This window comes from Salvia hispanica, chromosome 3 (genome assembly GCF_029641045.1).
Source record: "Salvia hispanica isolate PSC_SH4W2 chromosome 3, Shi_PSC_v1, whole genome shotgun sequence".
NCBI classification, from domain to species: Eukaryota; Viridiplantae; Streptophyta; class Magnoliopsida; order Lamiales; family Lamiaceae; genus Salvia; species Salvia hispanica.
The window spans coordinates 26,823,410-26,839,474 of NC_142694.1; the positions used below are offsets into that span (position 1 = coordinate 26,823,410).

Here is a 16,065-nt window from a genome sequence, read left to right on the forward strand (position 1 = left end):
CCTAGATCTGGGACACCTTTGCCCTTGGCCTCACCCCACCGCTGCGTCACTTTCTTCATCATTGCTGAGTTTGCTGGGATGTTCTTGATTTTGGGTTATTAGTGATGGTGTGTGATGTAATGATGTTCTTACTTTTTTTGGCAAATTGTTTTTTATGAAAGTAAAGGGTTGTTTTGTTATTTTCACAATTGTTTCTTGCTAAGTGGGTTATACTGTCCGATTATTTATTTACTTTATTATACCTCAGTAAGTTTTTATTAATACTTACTCCCGTCGTTCCACAATAATAGAAGCATTTCATTTTCTACACTCATTTTAAAAAAAATGATATTAAATAATTAAAATGGAGAGACACTACAACAAAAAAAACATCTAAAGACAGTTTTTTATTAAGTTAGGGACGCTAATTTATGTTGTTAAATATATTACCGACGCTTTAAAAAGCGTCCTTAGTGGTGGTGTGCCAAAACAAGATAAGGACGCAAAATGTAAGCGTCGGTGAAATAATTTTGAGACGCTTTTTAAAAAGCGTCCTTAAAAAATCAACTTAGAGACACTATTAAAAAGTATCCCTAAATACAAATTAGAGAAACTTTTAAGAAAAGCGTCCCTAAATTCTAATTTTAACACTACTCTAAGATGATATTCCAATCTAAGGTGATATCCCTAAATTAGTACTCCCTAACGCGACCCTAGTTGTCGACAAATGTATAGGTTTTTGCTAACACGAGGGAGAAAAACAGTTGGGAAAAAATATTGAACAGATTATCTCAGTCACATTTTTGTTCTAGTTGGTAGTGAAAGCTAAAATAATGAATTACAATTTCTTACGTGTAAATATGTAATCAATGTCATGTACTTAGTCGTAGCAGTTCAAATAAGATTACAACAATCTATTTGTCTTCTGATTCAATATAACCAGCAACTGCACTGCAAAACAAAAACAGAGGATGATCAATTAGCACAATATAGAAAAGCAAAGGGTTTAAAGTGTAAAGGTGCTTCTGATCTATGTTAAATCCTTAACATGGCTAAATGAATGACTATAATTGATCCTATAGTTTTTGAAGAAAAATAGAAGCCACTGGAAATTACATGAAATCCAGAGGTCACAAGATCGCCATGCAGCAAATAGAAGCATACCAAGTATAGCTGAAAAAAAAAACAACACTCCAATACTTTTGCCAATGCAAAGCATCCATCCAACAACTGACTTTTCTTCCGTGCTTCCAAAAACTCAGCCAACATATAATTTTTCAAATCACAAGGCAATTTCAGATAAAACATATAGTAGTACTATATCAGGAACTTTTATTTCAATAAACTATTTAAACTGAAAAAAAAAATGCTCACCTGATTGGTAGAAAATTCAACAATGTGTTGAGCTGAAGGTTTCACAATAATCTCATTCACACTATCAGCTGCTTCAAAGTCTCCTTTGCTTAGTCCACCATATTGTGATGGAGTTTCCTCAACAAAAATATATCTGTTCCCACTTCCCACAAAGCTCCCATATTCAATTTTTAATAATAACTACTCATATATATGCAAAAAAAAAAATTAACAGTTCATGAAAAATCAATGTAATGTCAAATAATTCATACCTCTCAACGATCTCCATCACCATCATTGCCATATTGTGTTGTGAGCTAGCACATCATCTGCACGTGCGAAGATGTGATCCCAATTACTAAATAATCAACCTATAAAATGCAGGTTTTAGCCTAAATAAATATCCAAACATGTATAATCATGATCTAAAATGTACCTCAAGAATGAAACCATTGGGTATTTTCCAGAAATGAAGAAGATCTGAAGTAGTATGTTTTTCTTGTACCACTAGCACTTGTATGGAACGAGACAGTAAATTTCTTCACATTGATCAAAGGATTAGTATGAAGTACTTAACACACAGATACTAGTAGACATATTCAAACATGTATAATCAAGAGCACTAAAAATGTACCTCAAGAATTAAACCAGTGGGTATTTTCCAAAGATGAAGAAGATCTGGAGTAGTATGTTTTTCTTGTACCACTGAGGCAGTAAATTTTGCATCAAGAGAATAGCAGGGGAAACTCATAACAGGAAAATAAAAATTGCATATGAAAGTGATAAGGAATAGATCAAGTTTCCCATGGGAAAAAGATGGTGCAACTGAAATATTTTTTTGCAGAACTGAGGCATGTGCACATAGTAGAGAACTAATGTAAGAATTGTGACCTATTTAGTTCAAATATAAGATGATTGTAGCAAATATATATTTACCTCATCTTTATGATTGATTACAAAGGAGCCAACTTCAACATAATGACTAGCATTAGAAGAAAGCAAGAAAGGTCCATCCGGAATCCAGTATGTCATTATCAGATAACCTTTCTTCGCTTGATGAGATGGATACCTAGTCAAAGTACAATCTCACACATGATCAAAATAATAGCAACAACACATAAAAAATTCTTACTTTTTGATCCTGCATCATTTGAATATCAATCAAAATATGTAAAGTACTATCTGTAAATGCTAATCCATAACAATATAGTCCATCTATTTATAATTCAGCTAACCATGATAGCCAATAATTACAAAATATATTTAACTAACTAGGATAGACTGTGTATGAACTTCATCAACTATGACATGAACTGTTACCATTTCAATAGAGAATAGTATAGAAAAGACAAAGGAAGATGAGGATTTGATACATACATGCTAATTTTATTTTGCATTTCATGAAAGGAACATAACGATCTACTATACAACATAAGCATTTTAGGTCAGTCATTTACACAAACAATTGATGTGCAATCAATTTAACTACTCCACAAAAGAATAATTTCAAAATGCAGAATGCAATAAATTCAAAATATACAATTTTAAAATGAAAAGTGTTAACATTGCAATCAACAACAACAATTTAGCAATCAAAATTTACCTGAAGAATATGGACGGGATGAAATAGAGAAGTTGGAAGTGCATACGTAGTGAAGCGATGATGTGAAATCGCGGATGTACGTCTTCGATTTGATTAGGGGATGTGCAATGAGCAATTGCTTGGAGAACGAGCGGTCCGATCACCGTGATGTTTGATTCCAGAGCTTCTCCGGCGATCATCATCAGATTTACGCTCAGCTTGAGCGATCGTTAACGGCAGCGGCGGAACGGCGGCGACATGCGGCTGAAATGCGACGGCAAAGCTAGGGCTGCGACATTGAGGTTGTGTGGAGGAAGGGAGAGAAGTGATGGTTAATTAGAGAGGGTTAATTAGATCGTAGAGGGAGTGGGAGAACTTTAATGTGCCTCTAATCAATCTAATTAAGGACACTTCTATAATGTGTCTTCAATGCTTTCTTGAGTTAAGGACGCTTTTATCTGCGTCTCAAATTTTAGCAATTCTTGGAAAAATTAAAACGCAAGGAATTGCGTCCTAAAATCTGCGTCCTTATTGATTGAATTTATTGCAGTGAGAGTAAAGTAAGAGAGAATAATGTAAAAAAGAGTCTTATCTACAATATCATTTCTCTTACTTTACTTTATCTCCACTTTAACTATTTATAATTATTTTTTTCAAAATGAGTGCACAAAATGAAATGCATGTAATATGGAACGGACTGCGTATTTGTTTAGATCAATAATTACTTTAATTTATTTATTAGATACTGAATTGAGTTAATTTGTTTCATAATTTGTATAATAAATAAACTTAAATTAATGTTTATCTTTTATTAAACTTATCAACCTAACATTTTACTAAAATTCTTTTGGATAAAACCTGTCAACCAAACAATAATATATAATCCAGTATTAATGAGTCCTAGATAATGTCCATCTTACTTGATCCTATATCGTAGTAACTTATTACTATTTGATTTATTGAACTCAGTACCACCTTATGACCTTTATATACTAATAATAGTCAATACTCTGAATACATGATTAATGGTGTGGATAGAATTATTTTATTATTATGTTTTCTTCTCGATAACATTTTATTCAGAAAAAAATAATTTTGAAACAGTGAAAAATGGGACACGTGAGAAAGACATACTTTTATGAGAATAGGACAGGACCTAAGCCGGGAAACAGGTGTGCAAAATTTTAATAATTCAAAAACAATTTAACTTATTTAACGCATGCAATTAATATATTTAAGTAAAACAATAAGACATTCACGACCGCGGTACGTATAATCAATTAACCGTACATGTATTCAATAGGCATGCAGCTAAGATTAAATAAAGTGACACGATAAAAATAAATAAATAAAAATAATAAGTATCACCAATAAGATTGAAGCCTAGAAAACATCTAAGAAATGTTGCGAAGTTTATTAATTTAATATACCTATAGTAGGAAAGAAAGATGAGGAGCAAGAAGAAAACAAAGTCTGCCGATAATTCTTTAGAATGATGATCTAAAATATATTAATGTGTAATGTTAATAATGATATTAAGTTATCAACACCACACAAGAAAACCTTTTTTTTTTGAAACCCTTGACAAACAAAAGTAATTAAAATAACAATTTTATAATGAAGGCTTCTACAAGACTACAACAATAGTACTTAATAGATAATTATATTAATGGAACGTAATTAGTACTTAAGTTTTTTAGGAAAATAATTTAATCTTCATCATATAAATTGTCAATGTAGGACAAATAATATCATCACTATATTAAATCACGTTATAAGTGGTTGGAAGTTGATAGTTGACAAACCTATCAATTAATAAATATAATCGCCACACTTGACCTCTTCGATTCTTGACCCTTAATTAAGTGGTTACACTTAAAGATATATTGCACATTTCGATATATATTCAACTCTCAACTTTTTTCGCTACATCGTCTAACCAGAGTACTACCACCAACAATAAATGACGCATTCATTAAATGATCAACATTATTTTTAGTGAGCTCAAAATATTAGACTTTGTTATTTTAGCACACAATCTTTTTTTTTTCGAATGTCCCTCACTTTTTATTTTATTTTTAAAAATAATGGGTTTTTTAGGTTAACATGGATATGGATGAAATCAAATTAAGTAATCAAAGACTTTTCATTTATATATATATGAAATACATAGAGTATGATTAGAAGTATTATTTTAATTTCTGATTGTTATGCACCCGCAGATGAAAAAACATTGCATGCAACAACTCAATTAATTTAACCAAGATAATGTAATGTGCATTGATTTTTCTACTATTTTATTGCATAAATTTGTGAGCCATCCACATATGAGGTGGCAATAAATGTGGTGAGAAACGGTTATCTTTGAGGTAAGTAAGTTGAGAGTTGAGACCGTGAATGTGTATGTCTATGTCTGTTTTTTGATGGAACAACACACTGATGATCTCATCTCATTGGTGTAACCAACATCCATATATATTAATGCATAACTATAGGTGGAGAATTGCTGCAACAGGTCGGGTACCCGCGGGTATCGCCCCTAGCTAGGTCGGGAGCAAATTATCGGGTACGACTTGATTTATATTTTTTTATTTAAGTTTGAAGAAATGAAGCGAAACGTCCAAATAAGATAGACCGATTGAAATTAGACATAAAATTAGAATTTACCGAACCCTAATCAGGCCCTCGCCTTGTTGCCACCTCTAGGATATATATACATAGGTAAAATTATACTATGACTCAATTTTAGATACTCCTTTTGTCCACAAAAAATAGTCTTTTTGATGGACGAAGGTTAATGCGAAGTTGGTAAAATATGAAAGAGAAATAGATAAAGTGGATAAGTAAGAGAGAGAGAAAAAAATGTGGATAAACTATGAGAGAAGAAGATAAAAAGTGAATACAAGTAATACATTGGGAGCTAGTAACTTTCCATTTTTAGTAATATGAGACTAATTTTGATGGACGGACAAAAATTAATAAAACGAAACTATTTTTTATGGATGAGTGAAATATTACTTTACATTTGCAAAATTATGCATGCGAACTCAAGAGATAAGATATGAATTTTTGTATATTTTCCAATTTGCAAAATTGTGCTCCTGAACTCAAAAAAATAAGATAAGATAAACTACCAAATAATTATTATATCTTGTCAATAATTAGCTATTCATAACTCTTGAATCACTAGTTGCTTCAACACTAGGAGTATATTTTACCCTTGATCACTAGCTGCTTGAACAATACACTATTCTCGTGCTTTTGTTGATTGTGTCTGCATGCTCATGCAGGATGCGAGAACCCGATGCTCTTCTTTTGCAACGGTGTGTTCAACGATTTTGGAAATGCACACGCACGCTTAAGAATGCGCTAGCTAGCGTTCAAATCCCGTCATTTCCCTATTTATAAGAAAAAAAAATCCAATAAATTTTCATTTTGGCCCACAATTAATAATTTCCAGTTTGTTACCTCCTCACACCGAAATAAGGTGGAATTATTAATTTCCTACACATACCAGTACCACACCTAATTCAGCTTTACATCACTACATTTATAATCACGAATCGAAGTTGGCCCATTTTCTACTAAATTCAAGTCTTTAAAAAGTGAATGAAAATTCAGGTTTATAAGCTATGCCCAAGCCCCAGTTTTGAGGATTCATTTCATATTTGAATAGTGTGTATTTTCATGACTTTTGAACATCACCAGTCTTCTAATTCACCAATCTTGCAATATAATTCCACATTAGCATCCAATTATTTTAGGTTCATACCATACAGTGTCAAGTTCCGCTGCCATGTCAATTTCGATTTTGACAGAATCTTAATTTGAATTAAATTTTGAAAATGATCTGTATTTTGTCACCAGTTTCATAATGTATTAAAAATTTGAATATAAATTTTTGGTAATAAACTACATTTCACTTTGCACTAAATACTAGTGGTTGTTCGTATTTAAGATTAATGAAAAGATGCAAAGTGTGAATTTGATAATTGGGGTAAGAGATAAGCAAAAGGCCAGATAAGGAGCAGCAGAGCATTTAACATTTCATTAATTGGTGAAGAAAGCAGAAGTCTATACCCAATTTATCAAAATAACTGGCTGCCATTCTTTCTACACTACACCTGTTTATGTGGTCACAACCTTATTCAATTAATATATTCACCATTTATTGAGACTACATATAGCCAATTTGAATCCCCAAGAAAACTACTTCCAACTGTTAACTCTATGTACGTTATTGCAATATTTTCCATAATATTTTAATGGACTAGCTAGAATTAATTTGGGCACTATAAAATTCAATTACCAAATTGTTTTGTAATCTATTAAAAAATAGGAACAATTATAATTTATTTAACTTTTGGTCAATCTCAAAACTTTTCAAGTCACATATAAAACCATCTTTTTATTTTTTTCAATTATCCTATAATAGTAAAATTTAAACTTGTTACCCTTTAGAATCTTTATTAAATTATTAATGGTTAAAATGATTTGAATAATTACCCTAAGGGGATATTGTGTTCGTTGGCAAAGCAAAATTTTAAGAGGGCTATACGCATAATTAGTTAAATTAAAACATACCCCCTACCAAATGTCCAAATCTAACATTTAAGTATTTATAATTTTTGTTATTATTAAAAAATTATGAAGCGTAGTAGAAATAAGATAAAATAGTAAATATTAAACAGCAATATATACTCATAAAACTAATATAAACAATAAAAAATGCATGCATATATACACAAAAAAATGTACACTATAACTTTGGATACTTGATAGTATTTGATTAATTTAAAATGTGGATATGTATGAAAATGTTCATATCATAGGTTGAGATGCATTTTAATTAGTCCAACCAAATAAGTGTACAAAACTATCTCAAATGTAAATACATCAAAGCCCAAAGGCTTCACATGATTTTTTTACTTAAATCTGTATGACTGCAAACATGCATTTTCATATGTGTAGTTCACCTATAGAAAAGACTATTAATCTATAAGTAGGCTTTGGTGTGTTTATACATGAATAAGTTGAAGAATAAAATATGTTAGAGGGAGGCTGTGTTACGATGTCGATATCCGAATTAATTAGGCGGCAGTGTACATAAAAAAAGCTACTCTGACTTTACTTCAAGCTTTACACACCTTTACTTCAATTCATAAAGTAATAGTAATAAAGTATCGTCTCTTTTCTACTATATGAAAAGATTTTATAAATCGAGAGTCCGAAAGGGACACATTATTTTAAATTAGGGTTATGTTACATGTAACAAATACTATACATTGTGAATTTTGATTAATGCAATCATGTGTTGCCCTAAAAATATTACTACTACTATAAAATAAAAACAATTTCACTCAATTAGGGCTACTCGTAGGGTGGCATTACCATTTACTTGGAAAGTAAATGTGATGAAAGTCTCTACCAATAATTCTTGACTTAGAAAATGTGACCATTAATTGCAAATGAGTTTATTTAAGGTATTAATGGGAATTAATTATCACTATACGGACACATGGAGATTACTTATTGTATGGACAGCCCATGTCATTAACTACGCAACCGCACAGTTAAGCCAACTCATACTACAACAAATTAAACCTTTTTTTATCAAAATAGTTTGCAATTTTCGTGCAAAGTGAAAAATGAAAAATAAAAATATACATGATGTGATAATAAAATCACATTATTTCGGATAAATAAATGTTGTTTAATTAATATTTACAATACAATAACATTATTTTATTCATAACAATATTTCGTTTTGTTATCAATATCATATAGTACTGACTTGATTTTGTTATATTGGTTTCGATTTTGATAATTATGAGATGTTTGGGAAATAAATGAAAATTTACAATTTATATAGATGTTGCGTATGATTAACAGGGTTTGGTTATCTGCACGTCAAAAATTATGAAGGAAATTAGGTAATGATAAAACAAATTGAACTATGATTCCACAGCTTAACTGAACTGCCAATTACCTAAGGCATCCAAATAGTATGATTTTGAGCCTATTTACATCAACTAATTAGTCCGACGGATATATGTCAATTTAATAGTTAAGTTTGCAATTATTATTGGTTGTAAAGATAGAACGACGAACATTAAATTTTGCATTATACTAGATCTAAAAAACCTCGTTGTTACATGTCATTCATTTACATTAGCATGTTAGTATATATCTCTCCACATTATAATGTGTAAACTATAAATGTTGCCAATAAATGCTGGCACACATATATGAAGTACTCAAAAGTATATGTAATGATATGCTAGAAATTAAGCAGAATCAATTTGAACAATAAAGAAAAAAAGATGGAAAAATAATTGTACTAAACGAAGGAAAAAGGGACAGAAATGGTATTGGTAATTTAATTCATTTATGGGTAAATAGTTTTGAGCCTCCAGGCTCCAACTATGGACAAATGTGCAATTGGGTTGTGGATTTAAAGAATATTAATAATAAAAAACAAAAATACGGTTTCTTGTTGAGAGAGATAAATGTTGGTCTCCCAGCCACTTGACCTAAGAACACTTGCTGTGTGTATTATTAAATCACTTCAATGTTGATTTTGTAAGCATCAATATTATTTTCTAAACTATATCGATTCACATAAAAATTAATTCTAGTAGCATCTAACAAAATTTCGCCTTCCAAGAATTATGAGCATTCACATGTGTTGATGGATTTGACTAAAAATGAAAATTATTGATATTACATAAATTGTTAAAAATGCACAATCATAAAGGTAACATTTATCATGTTTCGGAAAAACGAGTACGTGTAATATGAGCCTTTCGCTGTCAATTTATTATGCAACTTAAACATTGGTGGTTATGAGTTATGGCAATGGTTGCATTTAATTTTACTGATATGGTAATTTCACAAGAAGAAAACTGTGGCAACTCTTCGAAATTCTTTTATCCTCATTTAATTTTTTGTATATAGGATTAGGAGCGGCCAAATAATTTAATTTTTGCTGCTAAAATATCCATTGCTAAAGTGTCTATAGTCATATCGTTGATTAAGAACTTTCGAGAAAATGTACATTGGAAACTCAAGAGGGCTCTGTACTTACTATTTTAAAATAGTGTCTCTTATCCTAAAAATGTATAGTGGCGGTGCAATTTCACGATTAATTAATTAAAGGTAATCCTCGAGTTAATTATATCATTGACTTGTCCATTCAGAAGTGTTGTTTATATATTCTCCATAGTAACATATATGTTAAGAAATTTGTTAACATAATGCATCTTGGACTTCAAAATTAACTTCAGCTTCATATTTAATTTGATACAGCACAAATAGATAATACTCCAATTAGATATTACTCAAATTCCTATTTGGCATAGCACAAAAATAAACAATATTAGACATTTCTTATGTTTATATTAGACAATTTTTTATAGTAGATAAGGTATTTATATACTACTTCCCAATCTTTTAAAATTATGAACTTTTCTTCTTTTTGTTACTTTGTTCCTTAAAATTATACGACCTCCATCCCCCAAATTTTGACACACTTTGACCCGTCATGGGTTTTAAGAAATGTAATAGAAAGTGAGTTGAATAAATTGGTGGATGTGAGTCCTACTTTTAAAGTACTACCTCCGTCCCCGATTAAGAGTCACATTTTGACCGGGCACGAGTTTTAAGAAATGTAAAGAAAAGTTGGTTGAAAAAGTTAGTGGGATGTGAAACCCATTTTTTTATATTGGTTTTATAATAAAATGTGAGTGAATTGAGTTAGTGGAATGTGTGACCTACTTACTATTTATGGTAAAAATGAAGTGTGACTCTTAATTGAGGATGGACCGAAATGGAAAAGTGTAACTCTTAATCAGGGACGGAGGGAGTATTAGTTTTATTAAAATGTGAGTAAGAATAAGTTAGTGGAATATAGGGTCCACTACCAAAAATGGTAAAAGTGAAGTGTGTCAAATTTTCAAGGACAGATCGAAATGGTAAATTGTATCAAAATTTGGAGGACAGGGGTATTAAACATTAACTTATGAAACTTTTTTCTTTCTAATGATACAGGTTCCACCAACAGTATTTGCAGTATTTTTTTCTTTCCATCTTACTACTTTACCAATTATATATTAAAAATTTACGTCTACTCAAAAATTCATACGAACGGAGTATTTCTTTATCCGTCCTTTCCCTTTTCCGGTTGCCTATTTTAGCATGTTTCGAAAGAAAGTATTCATTTTATTTTCAATTTGTTATTTCAGTATGTTTCAAAAGAAATTATTTACACCATTTTGGTAATTGCTTCAGTAGTCGCCACTACATACAGTTTGTATTCCCCCCCCCCCCCCCCAACCAAACACACTGTCTCAGCTCTGCCATTCGGGATAATCACATTTACAATAATATTGCACTCTCAACAAATATCAATCTTTATAATGATTGTCCAAATTTTTATTGTAATGATTGTGTGATCACATGCAAAGAATAAGGAATGAACTATATGAATGATATCATGTGCTAAAATAACTTCACTATCGTTATTCACTAAAAAGGTGAAAAAATAGGCTATATGGAGATCATTTAAATAACCATGTTCTGATTATTTATTAGTATTTTAAACCATAGTAGTATATGGTCGCACTCATATATTCCTTTAGACAAAAATTGGGTGTTAACGATCTGCTGCCCTTTCTAGGAGTAATAATTAGAAAATTAATTGGACTAATTAGAACTTTAATTGGGGTGGCCGGATGGGTTAGAGTTTTAATTAGAATTTAATGGTACAAGCATGAATCATGATTAGAATTTGCTAGTACTACTCTTTATTTTATTTTCTTGCCAAGTGTCAATATAAGTATTTTAGACATACGTCTTGTATCCTACTTGCCACGTGTCTTTATAGAGTAAATGACTTTTGAATTAATATATAAGTGAAATAGAGTAATAATTTACTAATATAATTATCAACGTGTAAATTTTGAGGATAGCAAGCATAAAATTCCTGTGTTATCGGCTGTCCACATTCGAGCATGTTGCATGAATTCGGTTAAATCTGTCAAGAATTAACTCAAGTGATGTCACAGTATCTTTCATTTAACTCATGTGATTTCATTACATCTTTTAAATTGCCTCTTGATATTTCATTCGAATGTTATTCATATTTCTGAAAAGTTGAATCTCTACAATATAATACTATGACTCAAATTAAATAGACCAAGGGCAAAAATAATACCCCTACTCCTTTCATATAAAAATAATATTACGTTTTCATATTAGTTGGACAGAGTGACTATCAAAATTAGTCCATATTTATTTAGAAAAAAATATATTTCTATTTTTAAAAATAATTTAATTACTTTTTTTATTTTTTATTTTATTATTTATATTAAAACACGTATCTATCTAAAAAATGACTTTTAATAATAAATAAGAGAACTACGCGGACATTATATTCCTATGGAAATAATTACTTCACCAATCCAAAACGTGTTCGCCGATATTATATTCATATGAAATAACTCCTTCACCAATCAAAACGTGTTCCAAAATAACACCCTCTTCAATTTGGCTAAAATATAACACAGTTTTCAACTAATTATCACTGAATGCACATATCTAATTGTTGAGCCGGATTTTTTGGTTCCGGTACAAAAAATAATGATTAAGGATATTTTTTATTTAATTTAAGGTATTAATTTATGTTTTAAAAACATTATTAACGCCTTAAAAAATATAATGACGCAAATGAAAATATTCCATCAAAGTAAAATATTAAGACGTGATTGAAAAATGTGTCCTCAATTTAAGAGCAATTTCCTGTGTCCTAAATTAAGGCATATTTTTTAAATCTTCTTTTTGTGTCTTTAAATTTTTTGTTATAGTGTAATTGTTTGTACTTATAAGTTTAGTTTGTTATAGTGGAATTTACTCATTTTTATCTGAAATATTAATGTTAAATTATTAACAAATTTTTATGACTTATTATGATCAAATCTATTCAAATAACAATAAGTTTATTCATTACAAATATTACTTCATCCATTCTATAGAAATAGTTCTTATTAAATAAAAATACTATCTCATTTTCTTTTACGTTATCATTTATATGTCCCATCTTCCACCACATTATTTCAACTATTTTTTTCTTCTACTCTATTATTTTATCTATTACTCATTAAAATCCTCAATTAGCTTATTTCTATGGTCGATGGTCAGAGGGATTATTTATTTATATGTAACAATGTTACCGAATGAGCTATAAGTTTACATCATGGAATGCATTCAGATCAGACTTGTGCTAGAGTCAAGTCAGGATCAGGTCAGATAAATGCCGGAGTCGAGTTTTAAGCTAGGCTCGGGTTGGGTCCGAGGCGAGGTGACGCAAGTGTTTGTGTTGAGCTTTTGGATCAAATTTATTTCATTATTCCTTGTGCAAATAGAACTATGGAATGAAACAAAACTGTGACATTTTCGCATTTGAATTAGTGGGATGGGTTAAATTATAAATTAACGATAAACATCCTAGAAAGTACTTTTTAGGTTATCCTAATATATTCAAAAATTAAAGAAAAACGACAGACAAACGTAACTTATAGCACAAACTGACGTGGGCGGAAGTACAAACAAATTAAACGCAAATCGGTTAATCAAATTGTGAGAATATCAAACCATTAACTCACTAATTCAAGAAGGATACCGAATTTTAGGACAAAAATTAAATCTTCTAAGAAACAATTACATACTGTATCATTAAACCCTATCATTCCATTCTATTTGTAACGAAATCATGGAAGCATCACTGCTAAAAAGTTGTCTTGCGTAATTGCAACTTTTAACCTCAAATCCATCACCAAATGCTAAAACATGAGCAGTAATCTGTTAGTTTGAAAATGACCTCATCAATCCTTGATAAAGATAGCAAGCAAAATTTGAATACCTAATTGACATGCATAGATTAGCATGATATCAAAATTCTAATATTAGATACATATATTTAAATGTAAATTAAGTTTACAGGTTGGTATTACATATTAACAGGGTCGAACAACCCAAAATTAAATAAGAAAAATGAGTAAGTAAATAGTAGTATAAGCAAAGCAACATAGAAGTCCAGCTAAGAGAGCGTTGTGCTTCATTAAATCCCCCTACCTGCCTTCATTCATTGCTCACTCCCTCCATATTTCCACCTTTTAAATCCCCCCGCCTCCCTCCCTCACACCACCACCTCCTTTTTTCTCGCGATCTCTTCTCTCTTACTTTATTCTTTTTTTTTATCTGAAACATACCAACAAATTAAATCACCATGCCAGACATATTGCTCAAGTACATGAAGCTAGGGTACCAATACCTAGTCAACCATGTCTTGGCTTTCCTCCTGATCCCTACCGCCATGGCGGTGGCAGTAGAGATCCTCCGCTCATCTCCGGCGAGGTGGAATTCCTTCGCTATAGACCCCATCCACCTCATCTTCTGCTCGTTCCTCGCCGTCTTCATCGCCACCGTCTACTTCATGTCCAAACCCCGCTCGATCTACCTCGTTGACTACGCGTGCTACAAGCCCCCGGTGACCTGCCGCGTGCCCTTCTCCACCTTCATGGAGCACTCCCGCCTCATCCTCAAAGACAACCCCAAATCCGTGGACTTCCAAATGCGCATCCTCGAGCGGTCCGGCCTCGGCGAGGAGACCTGCCTCCCCCCCGCCATCCACTACATCCCCCCCACCCCGACCATGGACGCCGCCCGCGGCGAGGCCGAGACGGTCATCTTCTCCTCCATCGACTCCCTCATGAAATCCACCGGCCTCAAACCCAAACAAATCGACATTTTGATCGTCAACTGCAGCCTCTTCTCCCCCACCCCTTCCCTCTCCGCCATGATCGTCAACAAGTACAAACTCCGCAGCAACATCAAGAGCTACAACCTCTCCGGCATGGGCTGCAGCGCCGGCTTGATCTCAATCGACCTCGCCCGCGACCTCCTCCAAATCCACCCGAACTCAAACGCGCTAGTTATCTCCACGGAAATCATCACTCCAAACTACTACAAAGGCTCCGAGCGGGCCATGCTCCTCCCCAACTGCCTCTTCCGAATGGGCGGCGCGGCCATCCTCTTGTCCAACAAGAGGCGCGACCGCAGCCGCGCCAAGTACAAGCTCGTCCACGTCGTCCGCACTCATAAAGGCGCGGACGACAAGGCGTACAAGTGCGTGTACGAGCAGGAGGATCCGCAAGGGAAAGTCGGGATAAATCTATCGAAAGACCTAATGGTTATTGCCGGTGAAGCACTTAAATCGAACATCACCACGATCGGGCCGTTAGTCCTCCCGGCATCCGAGCAGCTCCTCTTCCTCTTCACGCTGATCGGCCGGAAAATCTTCAATCCGAAGTGGAAGCCTTACATCCCCGATTTCAAGCAGGCGTTCGAGCATTTCTGCATCCACGCGGGCGGGCGCGCCGTGATCGACGAGCTGCAGAAGAATCTGCAGCTGTCGGCGGAGCACGTGGAGGCGTCGAGGATGACGCTGCACCGCTTCGGCAATACGTCGTCGTCTTCGCTGTGGTATGAATTGGGGTATATTGAAGCGAAAGGGAGGATGAAGAAGGGAGACAGGGTGTGGCAGATCGCGTTCGGGAGCGGGTTCAAGTGCAACAGCGCTGTTTGGAAATGCAACAGGACGATCAAAACGACGTCGGATGGGCCGTGGCAGGACTGCATCAATAGGTACCCGGTGCACATCCCGGAAATAGTCAAGATTTAATTTATTATCATATACTATTTAATTACTACTACATAAATATGTTTGTAATCCATAAATCCAACACGCGTGGTCGATCAATTGTTAATGTTAATTAAATTTAATCATGTTGTATCAATTTAGGCAACTCTTCAAAATTTTACTGCTGCGCAATTTATGGCTCTTGCAATCTGTCGTCGCACCCCAGCTGTAGAATCTAATAAAAATCATTTCCTGAGTTGTTTAATGAATATGTTGTCCTGCACGTGAAATCTATTGGAGCAACCAACTCCAACAGGCACACATGTAAAATTGGTGTGAAGAAAGGCACATTGACCAATCAAGAGTGGGGGAAGTAAATGCTATCAACTACTTTGTTGCCACTAAATTAAACCATATTGGTTAGAGGATCTTAAAGCTAGGACCACCGTGTAGC

The 16,065-nt window shown here is 33.1% G+C and overlaps 1 protein-coding gene and 1 long non-coding RNA gene across 3 annotated transcripts; one reads left to right on the forward strand and one right to left on the reverse strand.

The window, feature by feature from the left end:
* Positions 1-755: 755 nt before the first annotated feature.
* Positions 756-2,039, reverse strand: LOC125208969 (uncharacterized). 2 transcript variants are annotated; one of them, XR_016136396.1, is made up of 4 exons: positions 1,967-2,039; positions 1,769-1,871; positions 1,605-1,661; positions 756-1,486 (listed from the first exon to the last, which is right to left on the reverse strand). It is a non-coding gene; the product is annotated as an uncharacterized LOC125208969 (long non-coding RNA). The 2 variants fall into 2 exon arrangements; XR_016136395.1 differs by having other exon boundaries at positions 756-1,495.
* A 12,062-nt stretch (positions 2,040-14,101) lies between these two features.
* LOC125215248 (3-ketoacyl-CoA synthase 6-like) lies at positions 14,102-15,768 on the forward strand. The gene has a single exon (XM_048116610.2). The coding sequence runs from the start codon at positions 14,199-14,201 to the stop codon at positions 15,651-15,653; it is 1,455 nt and encodes a 484-aa protein (XP_047972567.1). The 5' UTR covers positions 14,102-14,198; the 3' UTR covers positions 15,654-15,768.
* The last annotated feature ends 297 nt before the right edge of the window (positions 15,769-16,065 follow it).